General features: G+C 38.3%; 2 protein-coding genes across 2 annotated transcripts in view; one reads left to right on the top strand and one right to left on the bottom strand.

Annotated features, from left to right (window-relative positions):
- vps13d (vacuolar protein sorting 13 homolog D) overlaps positions 1 to 4,323 on the top strand; it is a 64,203-nt gene extending 59,880 nt beyond the window's left edge. Inside the window, exons 65-70 of the mRNA XM_038309231.1 lie at positions 15 to 182; positions 284 to 416; positions 541 to 736; positions 1,283 to 1,414; positions 1,513 to 1,753; positions 3,330 to 4,323. Of these exons, the coding sequence (XP_038165159.1) occupies positions 15 to 182; positions 284 to 416; positions 541 to 736; positions 1,283 to 1,414; positions 1,513 to 1,753; positions 3,330 to 3,461 (1,002 nt within the window). The 3' untranslated portion in view covers positions 3,462 to 4,323. The remainder of the gene's footprint in view (positions 1 to 14; positions 183 to 283; positions 417 to 540; positions 737 to 1,282; positions 1,415 to 1,512; positions 1,754 to 3,329) is intronic.
- LOC119799381 (immunoglobulin superfamily member 21-like) lies at positions 4,259 to 19,909 on the bottom strand. Its single transcript, XM_038309230.1, has 10 exons — positions 19,791 to 19,909; positions 14,545 to 14,657; positions 13,458 to 13,579; positions 13,229 to 13,347; positions 12,187 to 12,302; positions 10,372 to 10,873; positions 7,865 to 7,965; positions 6,084 to 6,276; positions 5,968 to 6,006; positions 4,259 to 4,695 (listed from the first exon to the last, which is right to left on the bottom strand). The coding sequence occupies exons 1-10, from the start codon at positions 19,846 to 19,848 to the stop codon at positions 4,616 to 4,618; spliced, it is 1,443 nt and encodes a 480-aa protein (XP_038165158.1). The 5' UTR covers positions 19,849 to 19,909; the 3' UTR covers positions 4,259 to 4,615.
- Positions 19,910 to 21,038: the final 1,129 nt, after the last annotated feature.

The following is a 21,038-nucleotide window of genomic DNA, read 5'->3' as shown; positions in this document are numbered from 1 at the left end:
CTTTGCACCTGCAGGAGCTCATGAGCCAGGCAGCTCAGATCCTCGGGTCCGTGGACTTCCTGGGGAATCCTATGGGCCTCCTCAATGATGTCACAGAGGGCGTTTCTGAGCTCATAAAGTATGGGAACGTAGGAGGCTTAATACGCAATGTGACGCACGGAGTATCCAACTCTGCTGCCAAGGTGCGCCTCTGTGCAGCCCGGATCCATGTCCACACTGGATGAAATGCTTGAATACTGTCTGATCTGTGAGGTGTTGTGAATATTTCTGCCTTCTCCCTCAGTTCGCAGGAACGTTATCAGATGGCCTTGGTAAAACCATGGACAACCGGCACCAGAGTGAGCGGGAGTACATCAGATACCACGGCGCCACTAGTGGAGAGCACCTGGTGGCAGGGATTCATGGACTCGCTCATGGTAGATCTGAGCAATATTTCTGTACCTCTTGATCGGTAGACACAGCTGATCTCCCTCAGGCCGAGGGTTGGCTGCATCAGTCAATACTATAATAGATGAGTTGAAATAAGCTTCCTTTCTCCAGGTATTATTGGTGGAATGACGAGCATCATCACCTCTACGGTGGAGGGGGTGAAGACAGAGGGTGGAGTCAGTGGCTTCTTCTCAGGACTCGGTAAAGGTTTGGTGGGTACTGTGACCAAACCTGTTGCTGGAGCGTTGGATTTTGCCTCAGAGACGGCCCAGACGGTCCGGGACATAGCCAGCCTCAGTAACCACAGGTGGGCAGGTTTCCTCTCTTCTGGTTGGGAATGAATGCAGCTTCTGGATTTCAGAGATTCAGAGATTGTTTGGCTGTCAGGTTCTTAGTTTTTTGCACGTACCGATACTTGAACACACCGCAGGACCTCTCAACACTGCTTAATGCCGTCCACCATAAACTTTGCATGTATATTAGATGCTTTGACACCCAGAACCAACTGTTAGGTCATTGCTTTGTTATTTCTTCCCATGCATTGGGTTTAAAGCATTCTTCCATTGCAACATGAAAAACTCCAGCTTTTATAGAGGTGGGGTCATCTTTGTTTGAAAATTGATGATGTTTGATCTGTTGTTTGTCCTCTTGAGATCAGATTAAAAGATTTTCAGAAATTGGTAAAGATCAGATTGTTTCACTGAGTCCTGATTCCTAAAAGCTGTAGAACAAAGGTTTTCTTGTTGTATTTGTTCCTTGAATGTCACGTATTCAGCATTATTCAGTGATTCCATTGAGAGGCTGCTTGGTTTTGGGACAGACAGCTGAGTGTTTGTGTTTCTGTCTGGTTCAGACTCACTGTGCAGCGGGTCAGGAAGCCTCGCTGCTGTAAGGGTCCTCAGGGTCTGCTGCCCCGATACTCCATCACACAGGCAGAGGGGCAGGAGCAGCTATTCCGCCTCACAGACAACATTCACTCTGAGTTGTAAGTTTTCTGCTTTTCAGTCCCTTCAGGGTCAATCAGAACCATATGAGATCTGCTTCTATCGAGCTTAGAACCTGTCTCTGTGTTTTGTATTGCAGCTTCATAGCAGTGGAGCCAATCGACACCTACTGCGTCCTAATCTCCTCCAAAGTGGTTTACTTCCTGAAGCCAGGAGACTACGTTGACCGAGAGGGAATCTTCCTGGAGGTCAAATACGACGACCTCTTCCACTGTCTAGTGTCTAAGGATCATGGGAAAGTCTACGTGCAGCTCACTAAGAAAGCAGAGAACACCAGCAGTGGGGTGGCTATTCCCGGGCCGTCCCACCAGAAACCCATGGTGAGGTTCTGACCCATCAGGTATGGAAGTAAATCTGTGTCGCTGGGAGTTGAATTAAAAATGAAATTTAAATGTTGAATGTTTATACTTACTGTTTCACTGTTAAAATATATTCAGAACACTTTTTTGACCTAAAAAAAAAATCCTTGTCATTATTTCTACACAGTTGAAATTTCATTTATTTTCTCTTCAAGCTAAAAATTCACATTACTATTTCAAAGTGATACATTTTCAATACTTATTTTTCAGCTTAATTTTTGAGTGTTAAAAAAATCTGCAGATAAAAAAAATTCAACTAACTCAACTACAGAAAAATGAAAGTAATAAACTCACCGTTGAGTTAGCGTTAGCTTGCATGACCGGCTCCGTCATGCTGGTTTTCCTTCCGTATGAGCGCCACAAGCGTCACGTCACGTGACTAAGAAAACATAACGGGATTGGCTGGGTGTTGGACACCGAAATCCATTGCTAGTGTCTCTGACCTGAAGTAACCCTTCCCTTTTTACACTGAATTTAGACGCCGGATTTAAGACGGTGAAATAGAGCCAGTTGAATCTCAGGAGGCTGAAAATATTAAGTTTGCATTTTTGAAAGGTTGAATTTTGTTATCTGCAGATTTTTTTAACGCTAAAAAATTAAGCTGAAAAATAAGTATTGAAAATGTAATCACTTTGAAATAGTAATGTGAATTTATAGCTTGAAGAAAATAAATGAAAATTCAACTGTGTAGAAATAATGACAATGAATTTTTAGGTCAAAAATGTGTTCTGAATATATTTTAACACTGAAACAGTAAGTATAAACATACAACATTTAAATTTCAGTGGCATTTTAAATTCAAATCCCAGCGACACAGATTTACTCCATAAATAAGGCCGTATCTGTAGATAGGAAATGAAATGATGTCTGGATCAGCGTTGCAGTAGATCTGGAGAATCCTCTGCTCTCTGACAAAGAGGATACTCAGGATCTTCTGTAATCATTTAAGAAAAATTCTATATAAAGTATCTGGTGCTGCTTCCTTATCTGGATGGAATCAGGCTGTAGATATTGAATAACAGGATCCTCAGAGTGCTGCCTGCTTTGTCCAGGTAACACTGGGTTTGTGGAAGCAGGTGTGTGACGGCTCTTGCGACTCCATAGCAAAAAGCAAGATGCAGGAGCTCTGAAAGGCTTCAAAACATTAGAAACTTACTTAGGAAAAGCCTAAATACATTATTTTAACTCATTTAAACTCCAATCAAGGATTGCTGATTAAGCATTTATTTTTAGACATTTAATGACAAGATGAGAGTTTGGACTGAACTTTATTAATCAGCTGTAAGTTATTTATCAAAATAAAAGCTGAAAATATGACCACTGATTTATGATTTTAAGAATTCTTAACCCAGAGGAAGAAAATATTAGGCTGTTTCTTTGCTAAATGTTTTCACGTTCTGAAAACTCTGTGTTTGCAGTGATCCATGCTTCCTAAACCCTTAATGTTCACTCGAAACTCCACTAATGTTCCCACTGATGAGCATAAGAGACATATAGAGGTTTCTACAGTTTGTAATTGTTACAATCTTGTCTCCAGGTCCACGTGAAGAGTGAGAGCCTCGCTGTGAAGATCTCCCAGGAAATCAACTATGCCAAGAGCCTGTACTACGAGCAGCAGCTGATGCTGCCGGATGATGAGAACGAGGAGTTCATGCTGCTTGAATTCTGATGCAGAACTTTTCCTGCTGGGTTCCTAAAGCTTCTCTGATGAGACTACAGGATTTTGTGCTGACCTTGTTTGAGCTGCTGTGAATAGAAAACATCCACCTACCTTTGACCTGTCGTCATCCCGAGCACTTTCAGACACATGAACTTAAAACACTGAGTAAACCACTATTTTTTCTGGATGTTCATCGACAAACAGAACTGTAAATATGTCTACATAGAAGCTCTATAAACTGTATATATGTTGTGATAATAAAGAAAGGATGTTTATGAGACGATCATATAAACTCTAACAAATTGCCTTTTAGATCTGTGTGTTTGTATGATAGTATACAAAAAACCTGAAGGAGGTGAGATGTGCAGGACTCGGAGATTAGATTTTTTTTTTTTACTTTCACAGACTTTCACTTTTTTAGAGATTTTAATGAGCCAGTGTGGTTAAATAAGCACATATCAAAGAATCCCTGTCTGCTCGAGTCCCAGCTGAATCAAAGGACAGGAATATGAGGAGGAAGGACTTTATCTGAGATTCTGCAGCAAATAAAGCATCAGACAGCGGGACTCAGTGTTTTATGTCTCTTCTTCATCGTATCAGGAGACGGGTGAGTTTTACTACACAGGATTCTCTGTAGTCACACCTGCTATCCTTTATGTTGAAGTAGTTTGATCAGTTCAGATGACGCAAACCTTTGAAAGCTGCTATTTAATTTCAGGAGTATATTTTCTACTGATATCTTGGTTTCAGGTGTTTTATGGAGAATTCTGCTCCTTTTGACTGATGGAAAGTATTTGAAGGCACCATTTCAAACTTAACTTTTAATATCTGTGCAATAAAACATTTTAAGAAAATTTGTGTTTAAAAATTATGATTCAGTCATGCTGTGGGTTGGTTACATCAGGAATAAAAAATGTGATCCTATCCGTTCACATCGTCCCGCAGAAATGCAGTCGCCTGTGTCCAGACGAGCAGGACTGGCCTGGTAACAGTTCCTCAGCTCAAACATTGACACACCAATGTTCTCCAACCACAATAAAGCATGTGGGTCCTGCAGGTTCTGTGTCTGATGGTGACGCTTCAGTTCGAAGTCTAGTCTTATCACCAGATGAAGCTTCTACCAGGAGGGCAGCTGATGTTCTGTCTCATCCGCAGAGCTCAGGTCATGTCAGCTCGCAGGTAAATCTCAGCAGCAGAAGGATGTTGGAGACGAGGTAGGGCCGACGAGCTGCTTCGTTGATGGCTGCACACAAACAAGTAGAAATTCATTGCAGCTTCACTAATTGGATAATATCTGCATCTTAAACATTCTACAGTAGCTGTGCTTCTAGATTTCTGCAACACCCATCCATTAATTTTCTCCCATTTAGTTCTGTCAGGGACAAACATCCATGTACACACTTAGACCTGAGGACAATGTAGAGAAGCCAATTAAAAACAGTCATGCTTTTGGATTGTGGGAGTACCCGGAGAGAACTCACTCATGCACGGGGAGAACATTCAAACTCCATGCAGAAAGACCCCGTGCCAGGAATCGAACTTAGAACCGCCTTGCTACAAATCAACAGCGCTGCCCACTGCATCACTGTGCAGCCCTCTGTAGCAGCCATTCATCCTAAATATAAAAATCTTTATTGTTTGATTTTAAAACAAATGTTTTTTTTTTGTTTTTGGTATGATTCCCAGTTCAGGAATCAGGTTCTTACACAGTTCTTTACACAGAGATAACTTGCTTATTTAACTGAAAGATTTTGCTTGTTTTCAGATTTTATTTTTAGGCGATGAGCCACCAGTTCCCTCAGAGGGGCTGTCATGAAGTCTGGATTGAATTTCAGTAGCTGGTTCAATCACACTTGCATTTATTATTTAAAGATATTAAGGTTGGATCAAAAAGTCATGTTTACCAAGTTAGTTTATCTTCGATAACCTGTTAACCTTAATTAGCTCATTTGTATTGGTCTTCCTCAGAGCTGTGCAGAATTTTTAATTTGTGAGTCATTTTGTTTAACATTGTTTAAATGCAATTTGTGATGGTGAATAGTTCAGCATTATGATTAAAAAAAAATGCTTCCTTGCATTCCTAATTTTTTTTCAATTCATATCACGTTTTTCTACCATCGTGCTTTCAACATTTTTAAGAGGTTTGAACCTGAAATGTCAAACATTTGCCAGAACTGTCCTTGCTCTCTTCAATCTATTAAAACTAAACTAAACGTAAAAGGACCACATGTGACAGCAAATAAAAAAATCAGAAAAAGTCCATATTATTAGTCATAGTTTAAAAAATAAAGTGAAATAAATATTTTAGCCATCGTTGGAAGAAATCCAGTTGAAAACTGGATTTAGAGAAAATTTCCAATCAAATTTTTCCCAAAAAATTTTCAAATTTTCTCTTTTATAATTGATAGATTTGTTGCAATGTTGATTTATTTATTTAGAGATGAATACATTACTGTAGTTACTCCTAATTTAGATATTTTGTTTTTCTACTGGACCTGCCTATTAATGAACCTACCGATAAAATGTTCTCTTCCTTTCTTCAGTCTAGGGTTCTCTGAAATACAAAATGAAACCGTTAGTGATGCCATTGTTCTGAGCAGCTGCTAAAGAGCCACACGCAGAGAGACTCACCGAACACGATGAGGCGGGTGTAAGTGTCGGTGGAGCCCAGAGGGTTCTGGGCTGTGCAGCGGAACATGGAGCCGTTCAGGTCTGCGGGGACCCGCTCCAGAACCAGCTCCCTCCCATCATGCTTCTCACTGCCGTCCAGCATATTCCCACCAACCCTGGTCCAGGTGAACAAAGGCTCTGGGAAGACCTTGGTCTGTTCATGTAGACAATAAAAAATCAAAGTCACAAAGACACCAAACCGATCCAAACTTTTTTAGATTGGAGCTTCTAGTTTAAAAGATTTTAATGAGGAAGACCAACACAGAGTTATACATTTAGAAAAGCCAGACGGAAAAGTTACAAGCTGCTTAAATCTAACTAAATATCTGAATATTTTTCTCATTTATATTCAAACCCCTTTACTCTGATGCACTAAATTAGTGTTGCCAGTTGGCTTCAGATGTTAAGAATTAAATCCAGTGGAGGTTCTAGATCAAATTTACCAGGAGGTCCCGGGTGGAACCAGTGGTTTTCTATTCAGGTACCAACTAAAACAGGGCAAAAGTTAATCTTTTTATATATTAAGTGAAGCAAAGAGCCACTTGCACCTCTGGAAGCCTCAGATCTAGCAAATAAAAACTGTGATCCTATCTGAATATGACTGAACTGAAGTGCAACAACTTAATTTTTTAATCACTAATAAAATAAAAATGTAAAAAATAAGAATTAAATTGTTCCAAGGGACCTATCAGTTGTGGTTTCTGTTTCAGCAAATATTATTTCTTTACTATTAATTTATATTGTATTACAGTATGTCTCCGCTGCAGGGGCCATCTGCAGGGGCACTGGCCCCCGTTTGCCTCAGTCTATAGCCGTCCATGATAAAATCAGAAATTAAATTCCAAGATATTGATGTTCTTTGCATAAACATGAAAAATTATTTGCTGCTGAACATTTAACTTTTAGCTCTTTCAGTTCATCTCATTTCTATTCTCAACCGAAGGAAATAACGCATTTTTGCACAAATGCCTATTTGCACTGAACCATTGAAATTTGCACACAGTTTTTATCCACTGCACTGTTTACACTTTGACCACTGCTGCACTTTTAACTCATGTGTAACAATCCAGAAAGGTATTCCATGTCATTTGAAATATCAATGCAATGTTCATAGCTGTATGCAACGCAATTTTGTTCTGTATGCACTCTGTGCATACAAAATGACAAACAAAGAAGTCTAAGTCTAAAAAATATTTAAAAAAAGGAAGAAAAAGTATTGAAAGACATTAAAGATAATCCCTAATACTCATTGAGTTTGAGAAGATACACTTCATCTTCATCAGGGGCTGTGAATCAATCCCTCTGAAGAACAGATAAAAAAAGAGGAATAGATGAGCTGAAATAATTCTCTTCTTGTGTTTAGATTGACTACCTGCAAAGACAGGTGAGCAGTAATCACATTATATCAAAATGGATTCGCATGCAGAAAACTGCTGCTGAGAATAAAGCAACTGAAAGACCATTTTCAACATCATTATAGAACATCAAGCTGGGAGCTGCAGAGAAGATGCATCAGGCTCTCCTAGAGGGCCCAGAGATCATCTTTCTTGATTTCATTTTTCATATAGATCTTCTTTTAACGGAGTCTCCTACTGTTTCTACCCTGGGCATCTTAACCTCCTGGAGGTCTCCTCAAAAGAACCAGTTTTTGTTTTTGTGTATGATGTAATTCATTGTTACAGGTATACACAGCACAGTCCTGTTAGTAGCAGTTTTATTACTTTTTTGAAAAGTTAACTCACAGCAGAAGGTCCCAGCTGGAAGCCTTGGACAGAGATCCGCACTGTGTCTCCCACTTTGGCCTTGGTGGGTCTGGTGGACAGTTTAGGTCCTCTGGGAGCAGCTGAGAGGAAAACAGAGGATCACTTTAAAATAACTAATCCAGCACAGAAAACCTCAGCCTGTCCGTATAATCTTTGGCCTTAACTGAAGAAGAGGTGGTGCTTAGTTTGATGAATGATTACCTAAAAACACCAGAAATACACCACAGATCAACAGTCATTTCCGCTTTATATGTGCTGCACATATTTTGTGTATAAAGATGTCTCCCTGCCCTCCATAATTATCCTTTAGTCATTAATGGTTCCCAGTCCTGAAATGTTAATAGGTCTGGTAATCTTTCGCTTCAAGACACTTTTTGAATGACTCATTTAAACAAACACAATTCAGATCCTGAACGTTTTAGGCAGTTCCTGTTTTCATTAATAGAAAGAAGGAGAAAGAAGGAGAAATGGGATCCGATGTTGAACTGTTATAGCATTAACGATACATGCTGTCATGTTAAGGATCTATTCTGTCCAGCCGTAGTAATAACTCTGCTGAGCTTCTTCTCATTTTGGAGAAATAAATAATTATTTTTAAGAGAAGCAGCCAAGGAGCACCAGGTTACACTGGGGGAGCTACAGAGATTCACAGCTGTGAGTCATGCCCTCCACTCATTTGATCTTTACAGAGAAGTAACAAGAAAAAACTGCGAGAAGTCCTGCCTGGAGACCAAAATACAACTTTCTACAAAATGCAAAATGCCATTTATGAAGAAAAACTAACATTGGACATTTTCATGATCACACCATCCCCACTGTAAAACACAGTGGGGGCAGCATCATGCTTTGTAGATGCTTTTCTTCAGCATGAAGCTGGTCAGAGTTGATGAAAAGATGGAGTTGAAATAAGAACAACCCTGGATGCTACAGAGGAAACAGACTGTTATCAGAGATGGAGGTTAGATCCCCCCCTCCAGCAGAAATCATGACCAGGGGAGTCATTTGTACAGAAGCTTATCAATGTGTTAGAACAGCCCAGTAAAATCCCAACCAATATCAAATTGACAATCTATTGCAAGAGTTGACATTGTTCTACGATGTTCTCCATCCTGTCAGATGGAGGGTAAGCTATTTTCCCAAAGAATGACTGAATATTTCTGTTTCTAGATGCCCCAATCTGGAACACACATACTCCAAAGACCTGCAACAGTAATGCTCTGGAAGCTGATTCTGCTAATTATTGGGCCTGAACACCAAAACCAGCTGCACTTTCAGGTTACTATTGGCCTTTTTCCAGGGTCTGCAACCCTTGCAATCTAAAGAGCCAATTTTGATACTGTCCAGCTAATAAAACTTGTTCAGAGCTGCAAATACTACATTTCCTCTTTAAAATAAAATCATATATTCAATAAATATCTACCACAGGAGATTTTTCCTTTTTAAATAACAATTTACAAGTGGCAAATAGATTTTAAAATGAAGGAAAAAACTAAAAAAAAAAAAAAAAAAAAAAAAAAATTCATTTTAGAAAATGTTTTAGAAAATGATCTTTTAAAAAAACAAAAAAAATTTCTGCATAAAAAGGTCAAAATTATTTGTTTTATTACAACTACAGTCAATAATTTGGTGAAAGGAAAAAAAGACCAGTCCTGCAGATAATCCAAGTTTAGAGCAAACTTAAAATGATATTTTTTTGGGGGGGGGGGAAGAAAAGAAAAATAATGAGTTTTGAGCTTTCAAAAAGTCATTCTGTATTGTTGAGTTTTGGTTTATTTTCCACTTTGTGTTATATCTAAGCAGTCTTGAGTTACTCTCTGATGGCCCTTTATGCCTGTCTCCTTTCCCCTTGCTCCCTTCTAGTCACTTCTATCCACACCTGCTCCATATCAGCTGATTAGCCCAGTCTTTGTTCTGTCTCACATATTGACTCTCCCTGTGCAGTTCTTCAGTGCTGGTTCCTTGTTGTTACTTGGCTTCCTAATGTCCCTAATGTCTCTCTGGTTTTGGATTTCCTGCATTTTTTTTCTTGGATTTTGTTTCTGTTGCATTTTTGATTTAATTAAACCTGCAAGAACTCATCTATGCATTTGGTCCTCTACCAACCTCTACCCCACCTTGGAATTATTTGACATATATCTACAAGTTCCTGATATATTTACAATTTATTTTAATACAATTATTTAAAAAAGTTCAGAAAATCTATTTTTTTCTTATAATTAAGAGTGATTTTTTTTCTTAATTCAGTGTAGAAAATGCGAAAACAAATTTTTTTGTATACCTATTGTTAAAAAGCTTTCTCTTCATAATTTTAGCCAAAGAGATGAGGAGCCAATTTAAAGTTTCTAGAGAGACGCTTAAAGCTCCAGAGCCGCATGTTGCAGACTGCTGGCCTATTTCAGAAAGTCTAAGATTAATATAAGTAATATTTAGTCATTTAAAAGAAATGTTTTTAATGTGCTGGAAGAAGAAAGAGAACAGGAACCTACTGAGTGTGACCTCGGCCTGCATGGGCATGGACAGAGCTGGGTGGTTGACCTCACAGCTGAACAGGGCTTCATTGTCCAGCTGAGGGTTGAGGCTCCAGGTCAGCATTGCTCTAACCTCCATGGTGCCATCCCCCACCACCTGCTGCCAGTGCTGGAAGTAGTAGAGCGGGTCACTGCTCTGGACCCAGCGGGGAAACTCTCTGCTCACCACCGTCTCAGGGATCTGCTCTGTGGTTGATTCAAGCTTTAACTTTGATCCTTCCTCTTCACTGTGTTCAAAGGAATCTGTCTCATTGGGTCTCAGCTGAGTCAGCTTCCCAGCTTCATTCTGCAGGGACAGTGACTTGTGGATTTTGGTGTCATCAAGGTCCCCCCTGGGAAGAACCTGGTTTCCACCTCGGTTTTTGTCTGGACTGGAGCGCTTACTATGGTATCCCACCAACGAAGAAGAACGAGCCGTGGGAAACACATCAATAAGCTCACCATCCCGTTTGAAGTAAACCTGCAAGCAAAAGCAAGTTAAACTGATGAAAAATTACACACGTTTGCAACTGACATTGAAATAGGGAGCGGGTGCAGAAGAAGTTAGAGGGTAGTTGGTTTGATTTAGAGAGGAGAAATGAAGATCAGCAGGGCAATATATTTGTATGCAAATGAGCCTGAGGGAGCAAAAAAAACGGAAGCTGGAGGTGGCAGAGTTGAGATGCTGTGAGTGACCAGGGTGGACAGGATCAGAGCAGATTAGAGAAACAGCCTGGGTTTGGATATAAAGTTGGAGAGGCAAGCAGAGGCGGTTTGGACATGTCACCCTAAGTCACCATGGAAAGAGATGGGGGGGGGGGGACAGATTTTATTGTAAAATGCCCCTTAATGCGAAAGCAGACAATTAAAAACAGAGGAAACAGAGAAGGACAGTCATGGTACAAACAAACATCCTGTCAGCCAGGCGCTTATAGATAACTGTCAGAGGCTATTTTCTATCTGACTTTATCCGTCTCCCACATCCCTGTGGATACATTTCCATCCATTCTTTCCTACAATCCATTGAGGTTTGCATATGTTTTTGTCCTGCAATTCTCTGTTAAGGCTCTGTTGCAGATATTGCTGACGAATGGATCAGATGAGTGCTTTTCTAGTCATACAGACCACTTACGCAGGTAAGTGGATAACTTGGGGTTAAATGTATTGCTCAGGGGCACATAAACATGTGACAAGAGGAAATGTATGGATCCTTTAGCCTCCAGACTGTAGAACAGCTACTTTACCCTCTTACTGTAGCCACAGTCAGACTTAGAGAAGTCCAGCTGGCAGCTGGATTAAAAATGTGAGAAATGAAAATTTTTAACAGGTTATTAGATTCATCTCTGTAACAATACGATTAGTTCATGTGGATTAAAACTGATTTTGGAAAGCTGAATTTCTCTGCCACTGGATTTTTTTTTTTTCTATCACAAATGCAGCTGTTTTCTAATCCTCTGGTATTAATATGAAATACTTTGGCAAATAGGTCGTGCATGGCACAGACCAAAGCCATACTGTAAATAGCTTTTTAATTTCAAACTTTCTGCTTTCCGATGCGTGTCTGTGCGTCTGTTTGTTTCATCTTTTTTGCAATCCAATTCATTATCACTGAGCTATAAAAATAGCAGCGCTCCTTTCAGCTCTCTTAAGCGTTTTATTTTCCTGACATCCTTCCATGTTTATAAATAGTTTGCAGCCTGGATTTTTTTGGGGGTGATGCAAGCACAGATTCTCAGTAAAATATTTGGGACTGAGCTGCTTGGAAGCGAGAACAAGCTGATGGATCCGTCTTACCAAGGGAGCCGGCTTTGCTCCAGTAACAATGCAAACCAGGGTGAAGTTCTTGGCCTCGTAACGGCTGAAGGGAGCAGGGCTGTTGGCAGCAGCGACAGAAATAGACTTGGGGGGGACTGGAGAGAGAGCAGAAAGAGACAGAGCTATTGGGACCCTAAAAGAGAATAAGATTTATTACAGGAAAGGCATCTATCAATCCCTTTTTTATTATTATTTCAGCAAATAGTATGCATTTTATTCATGTTTATAGTGCTATTATAATCATAGACACCAAAACACCTATGGCCTTAGAACAATCATCTAAAAATAACGTTTCATTAATATGTTATCAAATGTTTGATTTCAGAAAAAATGTACCGGGACGGAGTTAAAGGTTTCTCACCATCCCTATTTCCCATGTTCCAATATGGCTGCCACCAGAATTCCTATCACCTCTATTTGTGAAGAATACATTAAATAAAAGGCTGAGAAGTAGTTTGTATTCAGCCTGTGTTGCTCTCAGTCATTAGGTGGTTCTTTACTGCAGATAGCAGTAACATAAAAAAAAGTTACGCCTAAGCAGAAAAACAATTTTCTGACACAATGACAACCTTTGAAGGCATGGCCTTCATTAAACACGTGATGCATGATGTTTCTTAACTTGGACATGAGCATAACATGCCTATATGACCTGAAGGGCATAAAATTTTTACAAATAAGTTGTGGAAACCCTTGTGCGACTGGCATCTGGCATGGAGGAAGCGTGACAGAAAATGGGAGGATAAGTTGTGAATCTGATGTTATTCTTATTTCCAGTTTTTTGATAGAACATTGTGGAAGTTCCCTCCTATTGTAGGGGTCTTCTGACCTTACTTTCAGTTCTTACAAAATAACCCATGTACATTAAACTTCTGTGATAAAAGCATGATGGTATGCTGTTTAATAATAATAATAATAATAATAATAAATCCAATTTGTACCGCACTTTTCATTAAGAAAAATCTCAAAGTGCTACCAGCCAGAGGTGGAACGTTTGTCAAGGATGGATGAAATTATAACAAACCGATAACAGTTAGAGTGATGCTGCCAGATGCTACGATCATCTTTTCTCTGGAACCTTTGCTGTAGATGCCCACATGGCACTCATACAGACCATCATCCTCCAGCTGGACCTCAGGAAGGCTGTTTTAAACAAAGCAGATATTCCAACAGATCAGAACTGCTTCATTTATCTATTGCATTAAACTATTTATAAGTTTGTCCTGCAGATGAGCGGTTACAGCCTGTCTTACCGTACTGTTGAGTGGTAAACCAGTTCCTCTCTTTTGTTTGTGTCCTCCATGTTGGAATAACTTGTGTTGTACACAGAATCATAAGTGAAAATCTTCTGCTTGGCGTTGCCTCCCTCAATTGCCTGCATGCAGAAGAATGTAAACATTACACCAATAAACACCTGCAGACTGAACCCAATAAATGACGATAACATTTAGAAAATAGTATTTCGGTTATATAAGTCAGCCATACTATTGTAACTACTCTTTGGAAAATTGTGCTTTCCATAAACTGAAAGGATTTATCCAGCCTTTAATTGAATTGTGAGCTGACAGCGTGTTCATGACTAATTTGTTTAAATGTGATTCTAATAGGAGTATTGTTCATTAATTTAGAACACTATTAATAGCTTAGTCATAATACAGAATAATTTGGGATAAAAACTGCATAGCTATAAACTGATGTAAATGACTTGCAGCCGTTACATTTAACAACGCGGCTACATCTAAGTTTTGCATGATGCATCTCACATGCGTGTGACCAGAAAGGAAGGTCTTTGTTTCCTTTTGTTGCACCAAGTCATATTTCACTTATTGGGTTTGCAAAATTATAAAAGTAAAAAGATGGAAAGAGAACACATTAAAAATAAAGCAGATAGACATTATTAGGTAATAAACAAAACCTAGATTGGAATATTTCCTGTGAGGGTTTTTTTTTCTGATTAGTTTGAGAACTTTAACACAGGCATCCCCAAAGTCAGTCCTCGAGGGTCGCTGTCCTGCAGGTTTTAGAGGTTTCCCTGCTCCAGCACAGCTGATTTCCATGGATAGTTGATTTTTCTGAATTACAATAATCACAATCAGCTCTGCTAAAGCAGAGAAACCTCTACAACCTGCAGGAAAGCAGCCCTTGAGGACCTACTTTGGGGACGCCTGCCTTTTAGGAATCAAAAGGACTATGCCGTCTCCAACTCCTCCTGAGATTTCTACATTTCCAAAGCAAATGTTAGAGCACACTAAAATCTGCTGTTATTAACTTTAGATATCTAAAACATAATTACCTCTTTATTCAATCCAAAGAATCCATTTACTTTTCCTGAATGCTCACCTGGAACCAAGCGATTTCTCTCAGGGTGCCATCCGTTTGGAAGTTACACTTCAGCGTGATCGTATCTCCAATGATGACAGGTGGGAGAGGGTCCATGGAAACAATCAGATAACCTGCAGGTCAGACCAGGAAAGAATCAGCTGCTGCTCTAATGTGTTATATTAAACACGGGTTTAATAGGAACAGGTGGAATATATCGTCTCTGGATTCAACGCCTGTGGCAGGAGCACATCTTTGGATCAAATAATAACGGTCACTTTAAGGTCCAGCTCAAAAAAACAGCTGAAGATGACATCTGTGTGTGGATCTTGATTTCCATATGAGTTTGAACATGTCTGTGTTTTGGAGTTTTGTTTTACAATCTTTGATGATCACATTTCTAAAATGTTGAACTATATTCATGGTTTATAGCTGGAGAACCTAAAGTTTTCTATACTTCTATGGTCAATAAACATGGACATAAATGTAAATGACTAAAACACATTTGCTATGGTTATTCTTTTCATAAGGTTTGTAGTGACTCTGCATAAACCATCAAGTGTGACAGCTCTATGATGCTTTGTTTTATAACGATGAATAGGGGGAGAGTATTTTGCCTTAAAACCATAAGCACTACAATTAGTCTGATATTGATGCTAAAATACTCAAACTTCCTGTTTTGAAATCACAATCTGCATTCTGTTGATGCCTGGGAGGATAACCTGTTTCTACATATTGAAGCAGGAGTTGGACTCTCTGCTCCCTCGGGGACAACATGAACTTAAAAAGCCGGGTTTTCGACCTTGGATTTTAACTTTTGGGAGTGACTTTATATTCAACCCTTCCTTCTAACCTGTGTTTGGGAAGAAAGGGCACTCTGCCCTGCTGGAGGGGCTTGTGTCACAGCCAGCCTCACCTCCACAACACTAGCCCAAACAGCATTACGTCACCATGCCTGCAGATTATTTTTCTACCATGTTTTTCCTCTTAATCCTCCCTAGAGCTTTTCATCCAAAGAGCCATGCATTGCCCATCTCTGGCCTCTCCAGACACACAAATGATGTGGAAGAAAGATTAACACACATCTAAATGAGGTCAAAAAAGTTAAGAGCTCCTGGTAACCTGCAAATAATTACTTTACTGATTAAAACCATATTTGGGAATTGGAAAATTAGGAATTAAAATGCCTGCATAACAAGATATATACTGTAGTCTGTAGAATTGTCTTGTTTTTGTTCTAATTCAGGAAAGTATTCACATATTTTTTGCATATTGTGTTGATTTAAAACCAAACCTTTCAAATATGAAAATGGGATTTTAGGTTCTCTCACAAAGTAGTGCATATTTGTGAGGTTAACAAAAAATAAGTACATGAAATCGTGAAAAGGGGGGCTTCCAAGTGACACAGAAGTCACTTATTTACTATACTAAACTACGTACTTTAAGTTCACCAATAGGTTAATCTCAGTAATAATCCAGCTGCTCGGTTTCTGGGCTCAAATGTTTGTTACAGAACGTTAGAAAAAACAGCATGTAGAAGAACAGAAACTTGGGATGCAGGTCATAGAGGACGATATGGAGAGTTTAAAAGCAGAGCTAACTTCTTAAACTTTATCTTAATCTTTGCAAATCTCTTACAGCTCCTGCAGATGTACCAAAACATTGACATTCACCTAATCTGGCAGGTAAGAAAAGCAACAAAAAGACTAATAATAACTCTGGAGGAGCTGCAGAGATCCCCAGTTAAGGTGGGAGAATCTGTTGACAAGGCAACTAACAGTTATTCACTCAACCTATATCATTTTTTGTTGCAGAATGATACGTGCAAAGCTTGTGTTGAAAGAAAATCATGGAAGTTCCATTTGCTCTTCTGAAGAAGACAGAAAAGGGAAAAAGCAAATATTTGTGAAGGTGCTCTAGTCCTATATAAAAAAACAAACATCTGTAGAGGGAAACTAACACCCCTCATCGTTTATAATCCATCACTGAACAGACATCACATGCTATAGAGAAGAGTTGATGGATGGGTGCAGTTAATAAACTGTAAGACAAACCTAAAGAATGAGCCTACACTGGAAAAAATTGAAATCTCATGAAGTCATTTTTTTCTTAAAATAAGTGAATTTTTGCTTGAATTGAGGAGGTAAGTATAAAACTTTGCCAATGGAACGAGACAATTTAGATTTAAAATAAGAAAAAAAAATATTGCTTTGTCTTATTTCAAGTGCATATTATCTAATTATCTTATTTTAAGAGTAGAAATACTCACTCCATTGGCAAATCATCTTATTTATCTACTCAAATGAAGGATAAATACACTTAATTTAAGAAATGTTGACTTATTTCTATATCGTTTTTGCAGTGTAAGGAGAAGAGAGATAGTTTACATTGACACAGATGTGTTAGATGTGTTAGAAAGACCTAAATCCCACCTAAAAACCAGTAAGATCAAACATTTATTTTCACAGGTGCTTTCCATCCAGTCTTGCTCAACTTTAGTAATATTAAAGCTGCTAGAAAGAGGTGCTGAAGGACCTGCAACTTTAATTGCTGTAATCTGTAAACTGAAAAAATGTTGACTAAAAATACAGTTCAGCTCTACCTTTTGTTAGTCAATTACATGAAATCCTAATAATATGCAAAAGTGCATAATACCAAGAGAATCTGAGGATTTTGTGTGGTTCATTCAGCCAGAGCCTGTAGAGCAGTGATACTTTCGTTTCATATTTTAAGGAGTACGGATGTGTAAAAGTGCCACATGACATGGAGAGCTGTTTCTTGCTATAACAATAAAAGTGTGGTGAAAGCTTGAAAGCTTCCTCACAGAAACAAGACAACCATCCCATTAGAATGATGTTAAAGTCTCCCACAGCTCAGCCCCTCGTATAGCTGATGCATCCTCCTTACCTTTTCAGACATCACACACAACTCCCATTATCTGAGAGACTGTTTCTCCATAACCAGAGCCTTACACAGGAAACATGGGTACATCTATTCTAGTCTTTATCTGGTATAGTATGTCTACGTCGCACATGAGTGACCAAACCAGGAGCATTGACTGTGTGTTCTTATCTTACTTCGCTCCTCATGCAGATGAAGGACTGAAACAAAAAATATTTCAGTTGGATGATGTCTTTTATTTCATGCATGAAGCTGTAAGAGAATTAGAGAAATCCTTTGAAGAAAAACTGCTGTACCCTTAGGTGCACAGAATAGCGCTTCTACAGATACCTCCTCACAGCTGCTGCTTCTAACAGGGCCAGCAAGTTTTCACACCCATATTATTAATGTAACAGACTAAAATGATGTATATCAGATGTATATTTTGATAGATGTTTTGTTTCCTCTCTCACTCACTTTTCATTTGTTTCCATGCACCATATATTAATATGTGGTGTACATTTTAACCCTATAATGCCTAATGTATCATATTTGATACATACGGTTTCTGAAATGTTTTGATTCTGACACCTTTTACATAATTTAATGGTAAAAACTTTGCTCAAAATCCTATTGTACACAATCAGATATACCTGATAACAGCCAGTAGAATACTACACAAAAAAATAATCTTGACTTATCACATAGTAATAAATTATTAATGTATTTCTGTTTTTTCTTTTTACATGTTTTGTTAAAAGGGCAGATAAGGAATTCAAACCCAAAAAAAAGCAATTATCTGTTTTGTTTTATTCTTGGATCGGGCTTTAAAGGGTTAAGAACTATGTAAACAGTTTTTTTAAAAAGTTGATCTTTCAGGCTATTTCATAGATTAACACAACTGTTGGATATAGACCTGCTTTCTGAACTTGTCCTCACCTTTGCTTTCTTCAAAATATCCTTACCTCTACGTTTGTAACAGGATGTTTAAGTGGTGATATTGTCACTTAGGAGATCTCTTACCTCCAGAATCTGTTTCTAAAGAATGAACAAACTGCGATCGGTAGGTTGGGCTTGTTTCCTACCTGTCAGTGCAGACTAGTGTTCTCTTTATATACTGTATATATGTCAGTGGTGAAACTTCAGGGCAGCCAAGCTGTTCTGTTTTCTAGGAATATAAGAATGATTAGAAAAAAAAAAAATCTAAACTGTAGGCAGAAGTGTCCAAGATCATGGACAGAAAATCTGTAAATTCTGCTCAGGGATTACCATTCATTCACTTTGTGCTTTGAACAGCCACACGCATTTAATCACTTGAAAGTACAGATTACCATAAGCAATATGGCCCAGAGTCAGACAATGGGCTCTTTTATCCCCAAAGGAACATCTCCAAACAGCATTAGATAACTCACTAGATAATGGTTTTGGTTTGCTGCCAAAAAAAATCTCTCTTACACGAGTGTAACAGCTGAATTTATGAGAAATAAAACAATTACAACAATAATAACAATGAATACTAACATGTGGTTCTGATTTTGCTGCAAATTCTTAAGTGACAGATTATTTTAATGCTAATTTTCCCATTGCCCCATATTTCTGTATAAAAATACCTGTTTTATCAAGTAATGACTGATACACTGAGAGATAGACAGCCATGGTCCTCACAGGTGAGTGCTTTGCATGTTTTAAGTTTCTCCCAGAACACCAGATTCAATGCATTAAAGTAGCTGCTCATGCTGCCTGAAAGTTCTGCAGGAGATTTCAAATCCCTCAAACCCTGTGTTACACATGCATCCTATAGTAGGCAAAGTCAGACAATGTTTTCCTCTCACAATGTATAAATATGCAAATTATAAACCTTTTGTTACTTACAAAAAGTCTTAAATTTAAGCTTGACAGCTTTTGTTAATTCTACTAGAACACATCCTAAATTAACCTCGGACCGTCCTGCTAGGCATAGCGTGCTGGTTAATGAATTAAAGCCCTTATTAGGAATGAGACTCAGTCAAGCATGATTAAACTAAAATAATTGGACCATTACTTGTAATGATGATGATGATGATGATTATATATATATATATAAATGGTAAACATTTTACCATTTACCATATATATATATATATATATATATATATATATATAGTACAGCGAGTAAATCAAAAGAAAAATTTTTTCGAGAAAAGACAAAGCAGTTTGACTTTAAAGCTTTATGAAGGTAAAAGAAGCTGGTTTTCTCTCACAGGTAAAGCATCAGTCAGAGTTTAGTGATCTACAAAAAGAGACATTAAGGGCTCCTAAAAAAATAACTCGGATAAAGGGAAAGTTGTGAGAAGCTCCCTGGACACTGTTGCTGCAAAAGAGTTAGAGATGCTGATTGCTGTCCTTACCTTCAGTTAGAGTTTGAGACAGGAGGAAGATGCAGCAGAGAGTGAGAGGACGCTTCATCCTGCTGAGTGCTGCTCAAACCTACGGATGCTCCATCTGCTATCAGGATGGTGTTTTTTTTATCTCACACTGAGGCTGCATGGATCTGCAGAGCAGGTTTATAGTCAGGGGATTACAGCAGCTTTCTCATCCACCCTCATCTCTCTCTCTCTCTCTCTCTCTGTACTGACGATTTAATGTAAAACCATGTCACTTTAGTTTATTATTAACATTGATGTGTTTCTGATCCAAAATGCATTTGAGCATATAGTCAATCCACCTTCAACCAAATCCAATACAGTGAGATTTAGGACCAAATCAAATTTTATGTATCCCAATTTTATCCATTGTAAATGCAATCCAATCTGATGCAGTTAGGTTAAGACCATTTGACAGTCTTTGACCCCCTTAATCGTGTCTTAGTGCGTAATTAGGAAAATATTTTTCAGTTGTGTTCTTGTCAAGGTTTTTCTCTCCTCTTTCCATCCATTTTTACCTCTGCTGCTGCCAGATGTTACACCTGCACTTTGAAGTTTTAAAAGCTGCAGGGTTTTTCTACAGATATGTGAGCTTCATCATTCATGGAGCTGCATTACAATTATCTATTCAGGCCAAGTATTTTTCAACTTGGCCTTCTTATAAGTTTGCAGTGAAGATATATTGGTTGAGAAAAAATGTAATGTCTGTCATATTTCATATTATATGTATTTCATTGTGATATTATGAGCTGGATAGACAATATAGAGCATGATTCTGAAGTTAAAGAACATAAAATATGGCTCTACTTTTCCTTTATTTTATGAAACAAGTCTAAAAATCTTGGCTTGTATTTGTGGTCAAAAAAGAGATAAACCATGTATTGGACATATTGATGATAAAAACTGTTTAAAAAATATCTAGAAAATGACTTAGGAAGCACAGACTTCTGCCAAGTAGCTTACTTTCCCCGACATATTGTGACTTCCCCCTGTATTTAGAGAATCTTTCAAATAATTCCTGGATCCAGATGGTTATCCGGATCATCACCGTATTGCCAGTCACAATAAATCTCAGAAAAATCCCTGAATAAACTTTTTTGTTATTTAAAAAGACAAACAGATGAAGAAACAAACCAACCCTGATGAAAACATAACCTTCTTGGTGGAGGTAATAATACTAAATATTTTTTCTGGACAGCTTTAACCTATAAACACAAAATAAAAAATAATCTC

Source organism: Cyprinodon tularosa, unplaced genomic scaffold (assembly GCF_016077235.1).
Source record: "Cyprinodon tularosa strain WSP-4 unplaced genomic scaffold, ASM1607723v1 ctg66, whole genome shotgun sequence".
Classification (NCBI taxonomy): domain Eukaryota; kingdom Metazoa; phylum Chordata; class Actinopteri; order Cyprinodontiformes; family Cyprinodontidae; genus Cyprinodon; species Cyprinodon tularosa.
The sequence above is the reverse complement of the archived record's forward strand: the minus strand, read 5'-3'. Positions and strand labels throughout refer to the sequence as shown.